This window comes from Lathamus discolor, chromosome 5 (genome assembly GCF_037157495.1).
Source record: "Lathamus discolor isolate bLatDis1 chromosome 5, bLatDis1.hap1, whole genome shotgun sequence".
Lineage (NCBI taxonomy): Eukaryota > Metazoa > Chordata > Aves > Psittaciformes > Psittacidae > Lathamus > Lathamus discolor.
Window position 1 is genome coordinate 20,155,657 of NC_088888.1, and position 17,860 is coordinate 20,173,516.

The 17,860-nt window shown below is 37.9% G+C and overlaps 1 protein-coding gene across 2 annotated transcripts in view; it reads right to left on the bottom strand.

Moving 5' to 3' along the window:
• The window catches only part of BTBD9 (BTB domain containing 9), a 131,169-nt gene that overhangs the window by 102,519 nt on the left and 10,790 nt on the right, over positions 1 to 17,860 (bottom strand). For both annotated transcript variants that reach the window (XM_065680021.1, XM_065680022.1), the window contains 2 exons: positions 16,358 to 16,577; positions 12,487 to 12,606 (listed from right to left, as the gene is read on the bottom strand). In XM_065680021.1, coding sequence (XP_065536093.1) covers positions 12,487 to 12,606; positions 16,358 to 16,577 — 340 coding nt within the window. The remainder of the gene's footprint in view (positions 1 to 12,486; positions 12,607 to 16,357; positions 16,578 to 17,860) is intronic.

Sequence of the window (17,860 nt, forward strand, 5' to 3'; positions counted from 1 at the left end):
TTCAGAGGATGAGCTTTCTGTCAGGTTACCATCCACAGTGTAAAGGCACACTAGCTTTTCTGCCTTTCCTGAAACGTAAGTTAGGTTTTTTAGGTTAGGACAACTTAAATTGCTATGGCAAAGACAGAGAAGGAATTAGAGAATAAAAAAAGCTACCTTTTTTAAGTTCTTGGCAAAAAATGTTATTGATTACGCCTGTAGAGAAATGAGCTTCTATATCACTAGGGCCACATTTGGAGCTGAAATTAGAAGCAGTAAGCTTAAGATCAAAAGTATACATAACATGAAATGAAGAAAGGGATCTTTCAAATCAATAAACACTCCGTCACAGACAAGGCAATAGCCTTCTTGATCTCGTGTAGATGACCTGTATTGTTTGAAAAATCCAAGACTATCACTTTATCTTAGGAAAACTAAAAAATACAGATTGAACAAATACTGGAAAAAAAAAAAAACAAACAACAAAACACTGACAGATGAAAATATAATCAAGCAGCACCTAAAATGGAGACCTCAGGAAAATTTTCTGTATTTAACAAAGTTAAAGAGGAAACATGCCAATAAAAACTCTTCAATGTGGTCTCCTTCTTCTAGAAGGAGTGATTAGCTCTTCACCCAACTCACCTCAAAAGCCTGCATGCCTGCAGTGAAAAATGAGTTGTGAAAATAGTGAAAACTCTCAAAGGTGTGGGTGACATTTCAAAATTGCTTTATTTTAATATGTTTCTGCAATACAAACTAAGATAATTTTTACTTATCTCTGGAATTATCACTGTATTACATACAGTATTAGAATTTGGAAAACATTTTAAGATTTCAGTGACAGACTAATGAAGAAAAGCTAATTTGTACTGTGCAGCAAAGTGTTGGTTTTTTTCCTAATCTCTGAAACATCAGCATATCTGCACTGTTAGAAATAAAATATTTACACAACAGTCAATGCTTCCTGAAGCACAGTACAAATACAACAACTAACCAAAGTGTTGCTTATGTAACCACTTGTATTTCTCATGTGCAATAACTAAGGTAAAGATGATTTCAGTTGCCCAAGTTTAATCATTCCATTATTGAGAAGTCCTCTTATAAGGTTAGCAATGACTTTGCAGTGGAAAATCTTTCAAATCCTTTTCGGCTTTACCAGAGCTCCTGCCAGCAACTCTGAGTCTACGTTTTTCATTTAGGTCAGTGATACAGAAAGCTTGCACTTTAAGTCAGAACAATGCTCAAAAGCTTCTTTAGCATGTCTGTGTACTTTTTCTGATTACCACAGTTCTCTGCTGGAGGAGGAGAGTAAATCTGGAACTACTTGCTTAAAAAAGCCAGTTCTAACTTAGATCTGTAGACACTGCTTTCTTCTCAGTTTATTTCAACTGGGACCATGCTCCATCTGCTTCCTCCTCAAGAGTCACGTCCTCACTTGTTTTAACATCTTCATAAATTGAACCATATCTGGAATGTTTTTTGGCAAGTTATTATCCACTAAGTTTCCATCAAACACAGGAAAACTGTAGAACAGGTATCTATCATTCCTATATGAAGACAGACTGAGCAAGTTGGGCATGGAAAAGAGAAGGCTCCTGCAAGAGCTTTGTAGCAGCCTTCCAGGATCTAAAGGGGGCTACAGAAAAAGTTGGAGAGGGATTTTTTTACAAGGGCCTTTAGGGGTAAGACAAGGAGTAAAGGCTTCCAGCTGAAAGAGGGCAGACTTAGATTAAAGAAGTTCTTCACTACAAGGGCAGTGAGGCACTGGTACAGGTTGCCCAGAGAACTAGTGCATGCCCCATCCCTGGCAGTGTTCAAGGCCAGGTTGGACAGGGCTTTGAGCAATCAGGTCTAGTGGAAGGTGTCCCGCCCCATGACAGCAGGCTGGAACTAGATGACTGATAAGGTCCTTTCCAACCAAAACCATTCTATGATTCTATGATGGTTCTATGTCAGAGACCTACTGGTAAGGCTGAAAAGTGAGACATTGCTATTTAATCAGTAGCTACTTTCAATGGGCCACTCACCCAAGTGGAAACTATGATGATTGCACCATCATCAGTATAATGCACAGGTATCTGAGGCTGCCAGACCAAGAGCAGAATTAAAGAAAAAAGTTTTGTCTAGCCTATATATGAAAATCACAACTCTTCACATGTCACTACCTGAAAAATAATTATGCACAGCTACCAACATTTCTTAGTTTAGAACTGTGCTAGTCCTGAAACATTTACTCTTTCGACATTTTGTGTTTTTCAACACTCAGGAGACCAGGTCTACAATTTAATTTGTCTCCATTCAGGCAGAGGATTACAAATGGTGTAATCATTAGTAGCAAAAACTATTGAAGCACTGAACAAAAAAAAACACCCCATATAATAAATGTTTAATAAAAGGAAATGCAAGAAATTCTCTCTGCACTGATAGATGCATTTAATACACAAGTACACCCTCTGAAGTGGTTTCTACACTATGCTTTCTATAGCAGCCAAGTACTTTAAGGGAAACATGGAGCACTTTATCATTACTAATTCAACCTACCAGTAATGGAAAACCTCAACATTTTTCAATTTAGAACAAATTAAAAAACAGGAAAAAGTGTATGTTTAAAACATTTCCCATATTTAGAGCATTATTCTATAAGCATCTATCAGCTCAGTTAATAGAAACACCCTTAAGGACAAAAAAATTATGCAGTAATAATTAATATTTCCCTTTGATTACTCACATTATAATATCTAAAGAGGAGATAAGAAAACAATACAGTAGCAAATGCAGATTAAAAAAAAATGACCTCTGCCCTCTCATTATAATTTTCAAATTCTGGTATTGTTGGCAAAATAGCATTACATTTCAAACTATAAATCGGTCTGGTCAGGTAAATACTCCCTCAGTTAAGACTCCACATCATCCCATGTCAGATGAAACATGGAAAATTAGTTGAGAGTTTCCTTCTGATTTAATGCACAACCTCTGTACCTGCTCTCTGCAGCATAACCAGCAAACAGAATGATTCCGTAAATCTGGGAAGCTTTGTACACCAGTACAACACACACTAGGAATAACAAATTTACTAAAGGAGTTTAAACAAAGAAATTCAGTCTTTTAAACTTTTACTATAGTGACACCTTGTGGCTACATCTGACTTACATTGATATCTCAAAATTTTTCATTTTCTTGTAATTGCTTTAACGAAGTTCTTCAAATTTGTGGTCTAGGAAAAAGTAAAATGCTGAAGCCCGAAAACAAAATTTTTTCTAAGAGAGACGGATAAAACAGAAAACAGCCTTGCTGTCCTGGGTTCAGCAGCAGCAGTCTTTTTTCTCCTTCTTAGTAGCTGCTGCAGAGCTGTGGTTTTGACTTTCAGCCTGGGAACAACGCTGGTAACAACGCTGGTAACACCAATGTTTCTGGTTGCGGCTAAGTAATGTTTACTACAACCAAGGACTTTTTCAGTCTCATGCTTTGAGAGGGATGAGGGGAAAGCCAGGAGGAAGCAGAGACAGGACACCTGACCCAAACTAACCAAAGGGGTATTCCACATCACAGCATGTCATGCCCAGGATGTAAAACCGGGGGCAGTTACCCAGAAGGGTTAGATCACTGCTGGGGTCGGGCTGGGTACTGGTCGGTGGGTGGTGAGCGGCTGTATTCTCTTCCCTTGTTATTTCCCTTATCATTATTATTATTGGTGGTAGCAGCAGTGGTTTGTGTTTTATCGTAGTTACTGGACTGTTCTTATCTCAACCCATGGGAGTTACATTCTTTCAATTCTCCTCCCCATCCCTCTGGGAGAAGGGAGAGGAAGATGGGGGCAAGTAAGAGAGCAGCTGTGTGGTTCTGAGTTGCTGCCAGGGCTTAAACCACAACACTTGCCTATTCAAATACCTTTAAAGGCATTAACATTCACTTAATGTACTTGCACTTTTTTATCCACCCAGAAAGTGCTGTGGCTTAGAATCAAAACTCTGACTGTTATATCAATTTGAAAATCTGTTTTGTTTTCTTTTTAATGAACTATTGTTGCTTCTGCATATTAAATCTGTTACCCATATTGGCTATGAAATATACCATATAAGCAGCTCTCTTACAGTTTTTATCACTGATTTGTTGAAACATATGACGATCCAAATTTTTACGACTACAGACTAACTGCTACATAGGACAGAGTTACTTTCTTAATATAACCAAGAAGATTGCATTCATTTTGGCTTATTTAACTGGTACATATTGAAAATACTCAGAAATAGGAAAGAAAAATATTCACTTCAAAAATGAGTAACAAACTGTACAAGGAAAACAAATACACAATCATTCTCTTCTACATAGAAGGAAGGTGGTGTAACTATGAACCTGACATTTGTTCCTAACATTCACAGGGACCTGCTTACATGACTATTTTCTGCCTCCCATCTTCTCTCCAAAGAAAGCCTCCATCTCTACATGAGAATTGCTCTGTAAATGCAAACAATGAAACTAGGACCAAAAGAAACACTAAAAGAACCCACACCAGACCATATTAAAAAAGAAACATTACCCTGTAATTGTCTCTTACTTGCTTTTTCTGCAAAGTATATAGCAGTTAAATGTTGAAAGGTGATGGAATAACATCTGCTAAAAAGCATTTAAAACAAAAAATAAAAATCTAAAACACAACTATGGCAATAAAAAGCCAAGGTATTATACCCAGCACTTTCTCTCACTAAAAGAAACCCAAGCAAAATCAAACACTGAACCACACACACACACACACACAAACACCCCCCGCCCTCCAAAAAAACCCCAACCCAACCCTCCCAATCCATAAAAAAAAAATCCCCAAAACAAAATAAAAAAATAATAAAACCAACTCAAAATATTGCAACCCTGTCATCTGTTAGGCTTAAATTCAATGCCTAAGACATAATCTTCCTTGTACAAATTAGCTTGTATATTCAAATCAGGGATTATATTCTACAGATAACAAATTATCTCTCTGTGTGAGAAAGCATAAATAATCTTCTCATTTCCTATTTATCATAGATTTTCAGAGGTTTTTGGTTCCTGCCCTTCCATTTTCCATCTACTTATCTAGAAAAAGGTTATGGCTGTGAAAAGTTACTCTGAACCCAAGAGTCATAAACTGAAGCATACCAGTAAGTAACAGGAAGAAGAGTGTAAAGAAGAATATAAGTCATCTTTGCACTCTGCTTAACTGATTCTGATTAATCAGTTTGGACGGCTTAGTACATGCTTTGCCAAGTACATATTATCTTTCAGGGGAAGCACAATAATGCCCCTAACTCTAACACTATTGTGAATGTTCAACAATGCTCCATTTATCAAAAAAACTCCAAAGTCATGATAAGACTATGACATATGATACAATAAATGACTTGTTAAAGAGATTGAAGAGGTCTTAATTCATTGTGGTATAAATTACTTCGTTTATTTAACAACTAACTGCCAGAAGGTTGCATTTTTTCATTCAAATAATGTGAAAGAGGCATGGATTGTAGATTTGAAAATGGATATATCTAAACCTGAAAGGTTTTCAAAAAACAAATAAACCAACCTACATACATACAAATAAAATACACTCCTATCAATTTTTACGTCCATGAAAATGGTTGAATGGCTTCTTAAAAATTAGGTGAACACATTAGTTCAGCCCTTGACAGCTCTCACCTTGCATAACTAATATTTATGTGAAAGGTAACTAAAAAAGGCAACTAACCTTGTCTAATGTTACAGGGCTCACATTCCCTTTATAAACTACATATGAACAATTGCTCTACTGTATCAGATACAAAGAGGCTGTCCTTCAACAACATGTACAGAATCTGGTACATTCTACTTCCTTGCTTTGAAGAAAGGTGTCTAAATAAAAAAAGCTAATAGCCCAAGTCTCCAATTCTTGTTGCTCCTCAAAATGTCATCCTATACAGTGATGCCATAAAGCCATTTGAGCTTGTCCTGGGTTCAGCAGTAGCAGTCATTTTTCATCTTCTTAGTAGCTGGTGCAGTGCTGTGGTTTTGACTTTCAGCCTTAGAACAGCTCTGACAACACCAATGTTTTTAGCTGCTGCTCAGTTTTGTTTAGACTGACCAAGGACTTTCCGAGTCTCATGCTCTGCCACGCAGGAGGGGAAGCCGGGAGGAAGCAGGGACAGGACACCTGACCCAAACTAGCCAAAGAGGTATTCCATACCACAGCATGTCACGCCCAGTATATAAACTGGGGGCAGTTACCTGGAACAGATAGATCACTACTCGGTCGGGCTGGGTACTGGTCAGCGGGTGGTGAGCGGTTGTATTCTCTTCCCTTGTTATTTCCCTTATCATTATTATTATTGTTGGTGGTAGCAGTAGTGGTTTCATGTTATACCTTAGTAACTGGACTGTTCTTATCTCAACCCATGGGAGTTACATTCTTTCGATTCTCCTCCCCATCCCTCCGGGAGTAGGGAGGGGTAGGAAGTGGGGAGGAGTGAGAGAGCGAGCTGCGTGGTTGGTCTTAAACAAAAACAGAGCTAAAATAATTTTTTTTAAGAAATAAAAACCTCCAAACATCACCTGCCTCAAACATACACCAGTAAGAAACTGCATTGAGAAAGATACTTAGTCTACCATCTTCTGCTGAAAACGCATGCAAACCGTTAAAAAATTGCTGCCTGGTTCCCTAAATAGTTGCTTGCAAAGAGATTATGATCTTCATTAGTAAGACAAAATGGGAATAAATGATAAATTGTCTTTTTACTACTGATGGCAAGTAATGGCATCAGTATGCCATTAAACTAATGGCAAGAAGACAGAGCAAAGTATGATGTTTGCAAAGCACTCCTCTCTACTGTTGCCTATGAAGAGGAAAATTCTGGCACCAGGACTTGTCATACTGACTCAAGAGTACAACAGAAGCAGTGCTGAATAATATGAAAACAACTAGCTTTGAATGTAAAGAACGTAGTGATTAACCTAGTGCTCGTAAATGTAAGTGATCTGCTGAGTTATGTTATAGTCTTCCTTTACAAACAGGGCAGGCCTTTACATTTTCAAATTAAATAAATAGGGTTTTTTAAAATTATCTGCTGATAATCTGATAATAATTTCTTTCTAAATGGCATATAAACCACTTAAACCTATCTGCCCTTAGATAAGCATGCATAACTTATCTGTAAAAACTGAATATTAAATATTAGAAGAATACATTCTGACATAATCTCATATTAGCTCGTAACAGTACTCACAACACTGGAAATCATGTCTTTTTTAGATGACAAAAACTGCTATGTATTTTAGGGTTTCTGTTTTGAGTATGTCAGTATCTTACAGATAACTAGTTTAACTCACTTAAGTAAATAAAACTACTTTAAATACGTAATTGCAAACCCCCTGATTTAAAGACAGAAAAAAATAATACTCCTTGTTTACTTCTTTCTAAACAGAATATTAATTTAATCCAGATAAATAAAAGTCTCAAATACTAATATGGATGTGTGCAAAGCCTCCCTGCACTCAAAGCCTCTCTTCTGGAGGTCACCTGGTTGATACCCCTAATCAAAGCAGAGCCAGACTTCAAGTTAGACCTAACTATTTATATTCATATAAATAAATAAAAACAAAGTTCTTGAAATGGAACTGGTCAAAAAATTGTCTGCAATTATAGGTTTCGTGTTACATTTAAAATAGCCTTTTCTTCTTATTTGCAAGAAAAGAATACATAAAGAGCAGTAGTAAATTATAGCCATGGTACTTCCAACTAGCAAATGCACTCTTACTATAATGTAGGCTTCAATTCACTGATGTGAAGACAGATTACAAAACAGCCTTATCTAAACTACCCTGAATTATAATGTTGACTCACAACTGAGAACTCATATTGCCTTAAGGTTACTGCTCTTTAATAAGAACTCATAAATTTAAGCTGCTACATGACTTTCTCTTTAGCTCCTTCACCCACTCTTTCAAAGTAGCTGCATCTCCAGGGAATTCCCCACCACTCTGGCTATGATAACAAGGAACAGAATTTATAGAAAATAACAGGCTTACTGGGGATCTTTGAGCAGAACTGGAAAAATCAGAGGCATGAGGACTATTTGATAAGGAAGCCTCTGCTGTAGCTACCTGGGCAACTGTATACTTCAAATACCTGCTAAAACAAAATTGCAATGGGAAGGCTTCCAGGTATGTTTGTGCATGCGTGTAAGTAGAAAATATACAGGTATGTATACAAAAATCACCACATGAAATAAGCTCTCTCCTGTGCTCCCCCAGTAGAGGGCAAGTCACCTACAGAGGATTAAGAGATCACTGGAGTGCTAGAATGTACAAGATTACCTTCTGTGACAAAAAATTAGTAAGGTACCACCTAAATCTCTGGAATAACGTACTCCCCTCCATTCTTCCTTCTGAGCACTTTCAGGCAAGGCTACAAAGAGCAGTCACCAATACAGAACAAGGATGTTCCCAAGATGTAGCAGACTCACACACACAGATGAAGGCAGTTGAAGGGTTTATGACAAACAGATTGTCCTGGGTTCAGCAGTGGCAGTCGTTTTTATCCTTCTTAGTAGCTGGTGCTGTGGTTTTGACTTTCAGCCTCAGAACAGCGCTGATAACACCTATGTTTTTAGTTGCTGGTGAGAATGCTTAAGTCTCACCAAGGACTTTCTGATTCTCATGCTCTGCCATGGAGGAGGGGAAGCCGGAAGGAAGCAGAGACAGGACACCTGACCCAAACTAGCCAAAGAGGTATTCCATACCACAGCATGTCATGCCCAGGATGTAAAACTGGGGGCAGTTACCCGGAAGGGTTAGATCACTGCTGGGGTTGGGCTGGGTACTGGTTGGTGGGTGGTGAGCGGTTGTATTCTCTTCCCTTGTTATTTCCTTTATCATTACTATTATTGGTGTAGCAGTAGTGGTTTGTGTTACATTCTTTCAACTCTCCTTCCCATCCCTCTGGGAGCAGCAGGAGGAAGCGGGGCGGGGTGGCGGGGGGAGTGAGCATGCAAGTTGTGTGGTACTGAGTTACTGGCTGAGCTGAAACCACGACAGTTGTTTTTGGTGCCCAACGTGGGGCACAAAGGGTTGAGATGACAGATCTGACCGGAGTGTGTCTAACAGTATTTGTGATAAGCATTTTTTGTTTTGGATTAATAGGCACTCGTCACAATGCTGATTTATTGGCTCTCAAAGTTGTTGGTCTTGATCTCACAGTTTCAGCATGTCATACCTTACTTACAGTCTGTATTTGCTGTGTTAGTGCTTATCAGCTGGGTGCCTTGGGCTAGCTAGAGGTTCTTGTCTCATTGTACTTCATGGTAATGACTTGTAATCATTGAATCATTGATCATGAAACTGATCTGGCTTGCAGTCCCAGTATGGTCATCACCTCTATACTTTGGGAGGTATATAATAGAAGTGTACAGGAATTACACATCATTTTTCCCCTCTTCGGGTGGTCAGCCTGTGAAGGAGACATTCCCACACACCCTAGTGACAAGTACAGCACCTACTCAAACTATGACCGCAGCAGACAGTGCAGGTATTCCAGCTTCAAGCACAGCAGCTACACCAGCCCCGGCAACAAGTACACCAGCTACTCAAACTCCAACCGCATCAGACAGCGCAGCGACACCAGCCCCAGCAACAAGTACAGCAGCTACTCCAACTCTGACCGCAGCAGACAGCACAGTTACTCCAACTCTGAGCACAGCAGCTACACCAACCCCAGCGACAAGTACAGCAGCTACTCAAACTATGACTGCAGCAGACAGTGCAGCTATTCCAGCTTCAAGCACAGCAGCTACACCAGCCCCAGTGACAAGTACAGCAGCATCATTTGAGAGTTCTGAAGGTTTTGAATGGCCTTTGGGTACCCTTGAGACCTGCCTGCTGGTTGTGATGGGGATCACCATGTTGGCACACATACAGAGTGTGCTTTATCCAAGACCATTTCGTCTGATCTCGAAAGTACAGTGGAGTCGTGTCTGGGTCTTGTCTAGGATTAGATGACGATATAGAAGGACCAAGAGATTTTCCCCGAGGTCAGACAGTCATGAGTGCCAGGGGTGTGGGACAGTATGGGCAAATATCTATTCCAATTGGCACCTCCGATGCCTTGGAAGCATCAGAAATGGAAGGCAGCTGTATGGAGTCCTCAACGACAAGTTGCAGAAACTGCTGAAGGGGAGGGTGAATTATTTTGAGCCTCGTGGGCCCATGACACTTCAGGCCACCAGGGCAGAGAGGCAACATATGAATGGACTCATGATCAAGGGGTGGACTTACAAATAGACACTATTGCCCAGGTTATTCACAAGGATGAACACTGCACACAGACTCTCCTGCTCTGAAAGACTGTTACAAGAGATGGAGCCCGACATCATGGACCGGATGGACTCAGCAGCTTTACAGGGATTGGTCCATGCACTAAGGAATGATCTCTCTATCTCTCTCTCTCTCTCTGTGGATGTATATATATGTATATATAAGAGATAAGAGTGATGGTATATTAAAAATGTGGGATCTGAGCATGACGTGAATGGTATGGAATAACGGGTGGATACTGTCCTGGGTTCAGCAGTTACAGTCATTATTCTCCTTCTCAGCAGCTGGTGCAGTGCTGTGTTTTTGACTTTCAGCCTTAGAACAACACTGATAACACCGATGTTTTTAGTTGGTGCTCAGTGTTGTTTAGACTGACCAAGGATTTTGTGAGTGTCATGCTCTGCCATGGAGGAGGAGAAGCCGGGAGGAAGCAGAGACAGGACACTTGACCCAAACTAGCCAAAGAGGTATTCCATACCACAGCATGTCATGCCCAGGATGTAAAACTGGGGGCAGTTACCCAGAAGGGTTAGATCACTGCCGGGGCTGGGCTGGGTACTGGTCGGTGGGTGGTGAGCGGTTGCATTCCCTTCCCTTGTTATTTTCCTTATCATTATTATCACTGGTGGTAGCAGCAGTGGTTTGTGTTATACCTTAGTTACCAGACTGTTCTTATCTCAACCCATGGGAGTTATATTATTTCGATTCTCCTCCCCATCCCTTCGGGAGTGGGGGAGGAAAGGGGAGGAGTGAGCTAACGGCTGCGCGGTACTGAGTTACTGGCTAAGCTGAAACCACGACACAGATAAACTGGTGTTGAAGTACAAAAATCACTTTTGGACAAGTCTGTGGAAGAGGCCAAAGAACGGCTACCCTTTTGAGAGAAGAATCAGAAAAGTCCCACCATAACACCCTAGACCTCTTCAAATCTTGGTATCATGATGGAAGTAAAAAAAAAGCTGTGCTCACTAACAATCCATCCACTTTGCAGCAAGTTAATGTCATACACACAAAAAATAACTCCAGGAAATGTAAAACACACCTACAAAATCCATGAGGCATTTCATCATTGCTAGATGATTTATCATAGGCAACAAAATTTGTCAGATATACACATAAAGTAAGGGGCAGCACCAACCATTTCAAAAAGAGTAAAATCAAAATCATAATACTTATGTGGAAAAGGTGAGAATGTATTTGTTTGTATCAGGAAAAATAAATTTCAAGTCAGTTACACCTTACTAAAAGGCAGAAAGGCTGAGACAGGGTTATCTGAGTACAGACACACACGTGACCCATCAGACTTTTCACATAGACTACAACTGCTTGCCAGCAAGCCCATGCTGCAGAGCAGTAAAGATCAGAGACAAAGGCCATTCTTCGGAAAAAAGAAAGCACTTCCCCTCCTTGGGGATTTCAAGTGTTGCTGTGCCAAATAAAAAGTTTGTTTCTACAGAAGATAATTATCACAACACAGGGCATTTTTTTTTCCTCTTAGGGTCTATGACCCAAAACCTAATGATGATAACTTCTTGGAATCTACAGATTATAGCCTCTCTATCAAGAAGCTTCATTACGTTTTTGGGTAAGACAGGTTCAATGTGATTATAAGCTTTTTCCAGAATTCCCGGCATCTACAGTAAAAAGACATCATCACCTTAATAATGATTGAACCCATCTAGCTGCTTTGGTTTACACAAAGCATTGCTCAAACCTCTTTAGCCTTAACTCTCCCCTTTCGCAACCACCTAAAACACTTTTTCGATACAACAGCAGAAAACATAAAATACATTAAAATATATTTCCAAGTTCTATAGCAAGTATGTAAACACATTTTCAACATTTTGAAAGCCAAGTAATTATGTTTACTACTGAGTGAAATAAACACATCAGCTGCAATAGGAAAAGTGAGCATGACTCAAAAGAAGGAAAAAAAAAAGGAAAGAAAGGAGAAAGAGACATATACTTAGACATGGAAGCACCAGATTTTTGAAAAGGATGCTTGCAATTTATCACCTATTTTTATATTTCACAAGCATCCATCAAAATAGACACATTTATTTTAAGATGGCTGATGAAAGTTGTGTATCATATGTTTTGAGATATGCATAATACAGTAGCAAAATCCAGCAACTTATTTTTGTGTCTACATTATTTAATGATAACTATGCAACATCAGAGTGATGAACTAACCTGCAGACACGGGCAGGAAAATACAGGTTCTGCCAGGAACGACAGAGGTATTTAGAGTGATCGATAACCCGAATCCAGTCTAACTCATCCATGGACACCTCAATGTAGTAGGAATAAGACCTACAGATTGTGAAAAAACACTGGTTAGAATGCAAGCAGCCACATTTTAGGTATTACGTTTTACACTTTCTTCTGCATTTCCAGCTGTGCTGAAAAGAAGGCTACCTGTTCCTATCGAAAGACCTGCACCTAAAATATCTAAAAGAAATCCCGGTTTCCAAAATAGCTTTGAAAATAAATTAACACGCAGTTTATGTTAAGGTATGTTTTCAGAATAACTTAAAACATCCTAACACTCACAATCTGCAGTAGTTAGATGAGACTATGCAATGAAGACTTTCAACTCCGTTATAAAAGCAATCATTTGTATTTCCTCTGCATGGGATAAATCCACAACACCAGTGATACAGTTATTATTGCTACTGCCATATCAATAAAGAAAAATGAGAAAACATTAAGCAGATCAAAACCACAAATTCAAATCCTTCACTGGAAAGAAGTTTCCTTTATAGTCATTTGCTCATTGATGTTGTTTTCCTCTTCTGACTCTTTCAGTGTTTATGACACTTTGTTAAGCCTTAAAAACCCCAAAATTACCCCATTAAAACTAAAACAAAAACATCACCAATTGAATCTGTGTCTTCCTCTCACTTATCAATTATGTTTAGCTTATAGTTTGCTGTTATGAGAAAACAAACTAAAACTAAAAAGCCACAGCTATTTTCGTAATATACCTACAACAGTGCTATTTAAATTGTAGTAGCAACTTCACTTGTGGATCAGCAAATAGTGGAATATGTGTTTCAGAGTATTTTCTTTCTCTCAGTGAATTAGTCTGCAAAGTTCATAGGCATTTCAACAGCACCATGTTTGCATTTATCCCCCTTTCACACTCATTTCTAAGAGTTACTCTTCCAGAGTTTTACACCTACATTTTTTGTTAAACATTAATGTCTTTGTCAGTATTTCCAGTTTCCTGCTAACTACTTAAGAGGAGTAGATGCCTGAAGTGGTATTTTTTCAAAATTCTTAACATTGTTAATACCAATTTGTGCACTTAGAAAGGCAATGCAGAGTCTTTAAGATGTCAACTGCATAATCAGCTTCCACATTCACACTAACCAGACGTGTAATATTCACAACCCATATAAATACACCGTGTTTTGGCAGCATTATTATTACTAGCCTAAGCATATTTGACCAAGCTAGGCTCCAGCACTTTAGTTTGAGCAGTTTAACGCAAAAGTTACTGTCTGTCCTCTGTGTGGTGAGAATTTAGGGATTCTCACACCACCATTGCTAGAGTGATGTAAATCTGTAACCAATATACAACATGCTATTATTTTGGTTCTGAAGGTACCAAGCAAAAAAAATTGTCTCAGAAATACAATTTCATTATCATACACAACACTATGCCTTTTATTTTTCTTAAGGATCTTTCTTAAGGAAAAGCGTCTTTTTTACAGAGGTAAGTTGGACACCTAGACTCCTTAGCACTTTTGTATCTAAATTTCATCTGTTAATTAACACCTCTAAACTAGAGGTACAAACCACACCTATTAGTCTGCATCTGGTTCTGTTAAGAATGTACATTCTGAAGAATCCAACACGCCAGAGCATCAGTTAAAATTAATTAGCAGTTAAAAAAGATGTTCAACAAGAAGCTGCCATGTGTTTGTACAGTTGCTAAAACATCCCTTTTGGAGATGTTATTCACATATCCCATGAGAAAGATGGAGGAAAGTGGTAGGCAATTCTTGGATTAAAAGATTACATAGCTTGGAAAAGATCTCTTGGCAAAAGTGAGGGCAATTTTAGAGAAAGTTCGTTAAGGTTTTGGCTGGTGAAGTTCTGCACACCTCTAAGGGCTGAAATGCAGAACCTCTCTAGGCAAACTCTTCCCAAGTTCAGCTACCCCATTATGAATTCTTTTCCTAATATTTAATAGGAATTTAATTTGTTGCTTGTGTCCATTGTTCTTTGCCCTCTCAGAACACATTCGTAAGAGGAGTCTGTCCCTGTATTCTCTATACTCGTCCACTAAACTGGCAAAGACAGCAGTAACTTCCCTTTCTAAGATTTCTCCTCTTAAAACAGGAATTTCTCTCAGCATCTCATTGTACATTGTGTGCTCAAGCCCTCATCATCCGTGTCCTGCTGAGCTCACTTCAATATGTCAGTATCTTATAGGGAGGAGCCCACAACTGGACAAAGTACTCCAAAAGCTCCCTTTTCCATTTCTCTTACGGCAATTAAGCTACTGGGGAAAAAAATTGACATTTCAGGTACTACACCTGATAAGAAGCAAAAGAAAGTCCCACAGTCAACTTTCTCACAAGACCAAAAAATTTAGGTTGACACAGAAACTAGACTCTAAATAACTGCACCCTCAGTATTCTGTGAGGACAAGAAAAACCTCTAAAGGTCCATCTTGTCTGATATTCTGCCCGAAACAACAGTTTGTTCCATAAATTTCCAAACAATGGTGTAGGACACCAAGCTGCTGACTTATGCCTTGCAGATGAGGGGCATTTTACCAGACAGAAGCTATCTCAAAATTGTTAAAGAACTCCACATTATTAATATCTCTCTAATACTTATTCAAATTTTATAAAATTGGTTTATCTTCTGAGATAAGTTGCATAATACTGTATCAAGTAGCTCCTTGTACCTTCAAAGTTTTACTTTTCAATCTTCTTAAAAGGAATAAAGAAGCATAAGTGTCACTTGAACTGAATCAGGAGTACTTAGTTGAAACAAACAGCTAAAAAACCATGCAGTTTGGTTTGAATGATTAATAACTGTAATTTATATTTTAAAAATAATGAATTTACAAAAAAACCCCTAAAACAATAAAACATTAGTAGATCCTGTTCTAAAATAACACAGCTCAGTTAAGGAAACAAATACAGTCGATTTGCAATTTTTAACTGTTAATCTGGAAGTAATATAAAATGAATCTTTTATCAGAAAGGTAATAATGTGTTAAAGTATAAGTAGCTTGTTTTATTGTGTTTATTAGAAAATTCCTTATGAATACCTGCATGAGCTGTCAACTACATTGTGAAATTTTTGTCATGGCAAGTTATAAAATTAATATATTCAATTTGTCAAGCAAAACAAGCCTTGCAATTTTCCTACTTAAGCAGTCATTATACTGTTCAAAAAGGCATAGTTTGAGCCTTTATGCATTCCAGAATTATCTCAAGTAGCTGAACATAAATTGGCTGAGGCATCCATGATAGTTCATGCTTCACCACGAAGTAGCTTCTAAAAACTACTACTGTTAGTTGGTAATTCGTATCCTACATAAATTTTACCATCTCTGAATTACTGTCGTAATTTTTATAAGTGTGTTATTTCTTAGCAATTTTGATATATTTAAAAAATCTGAACATTCCTTCAATGTTTGGAATGTAAATATGTAAAAAAATCTGGTTTGTGCTTAAGAACTAAAATACTGTTCTTCAAACTAAAATAAAAGCCACTGAAAAGTAAGTGGCAAATAGAAAACAATTAAAATAATTTAAGTTATATAAGCTTTCATTGGTAATATAAACTTATTTTGTGAAGACACAGAAAATTCACTGAAATATTATGAGGTAGTTCAGTATCACAAAGTATGGCCTGGTGTGTAAGTAACCAAAACTACATTTAAAAAACAGGTTGTTTTAAAATAAAACTTGTCATTGTCATCTCCAATACTGTATCATGCTGTTTTTATAAAATATTTAATGAATATATCTATGTGAAATATTGTCACCAGTACAAAATGCATTACCTTCCCTTTTTATGTCTACTTGGCACCTACCGGCTATCTCTGTCCCACAGGAGTATTCGTATGTGGTTGATTATTGATGGCTGGCCTAGTTTAATTTCAATTCCAGAACGGCAGTCATCATCAATTGGGTGTCGAGAGAAACCATGATCCAAATCATAGTTCTGAGTATCCCCATCTAACAAAGCAGACTTCAGCTCCCCTTTTACAACTTGTGCTCCATACTTCATTGTTGCAATATTCTCCCCTGGTACTAAGAAGAAAAGGAAATAATTGCTTAATTTTTACACTCCTATACTGCAAATAAGAACATCAACCATATTAGGTCAGAACAAAGAATTATTGCCAGTATCCTTTCTTGGCCACAAACACATGCTCAAGGGGAAAAAGAAATATATACAAAAAGAGAGGTATTTTAGAACTTGTCCTTCTTCCACTTCATTTGGTAATGATGGTCTTTCATGGTATAAAAACAAGTAGTGATAATTTACAAGTATGTTGTACTTATGTTCTCAGTCCTCCTTATGATTTTACAGAATTCTATTGCACCTTCCTCATTTAATCATCACTTTCATCCTGGTTTTAAAGCTTTGGTCTACTTAGTCTCTTTTTTTTTTTTCTAATTATTTTTTTTTTTTTTTATTTGAGGGAAAGTAAAAACCCCACTAAATATTCAAGATATGGATGCATCACAAATTTGCAGAGTGGTACAGCTATACAAGCTATTTTAATAGCTACATGGGCTTCCAGTACTCTGCAAAACTAAATGAACCTGTGCAAAATAGGAAACTTTGGACTACTTGGGCTTTGAATCAACATGCTCATGCAAATTTTTTATGCCACCATTTCACAGTAGTAAACATGCTACATCCTAGGAACAGATCTTCCATCAAGATACCTGGGGACAATGATCCCTAACTCCAACTACAAAACAATACCTTGATGAACCACCCTGTTAAAAAGACGCTTTTAACAGTCTTGTTTGAGAAGAGACCCTAGTAAACATGATCTGAAAGCTGAATGATGAAAAGCTGCCCATGAACTCTTCACACATGTTGGCAACAGAAGTGTGAATTTTAACAGGATGTTAAACTTAACATCTGAAGAACAGAATTTGAAGCCGTACAATTTTAACTGTACTGTAGTACTACTACATAAAAACATCAAATGCACAGCTATGAAATTCAAGTGGTCATCAATGTCTACACAAACAGAAAAAGTCACAAGAGCCTGAACCAGTACTAAAACAACACAAAAGTTAAATTATCTAAAAATCTTGGATTTGGAGAAAGCTAGGAATTTTGAGATCAGAAGCATATTGAGACAGAAATATGCAGAAAAAGAATACAGAAAACACCATTTAACTTTGTCAAATATTTCTACTGCACTGCCAACAGAAGGTCTTGCATGACCAAACTTTTTCAATATCCTAATATTAAACTCATGTTTAAATATTAATATCTGTAACTTCTAAGATGGAACAAAGGTGAGACGTGGTTCTCAGAAAGCAGCTATTTTCAGGGCTCATCATGCATG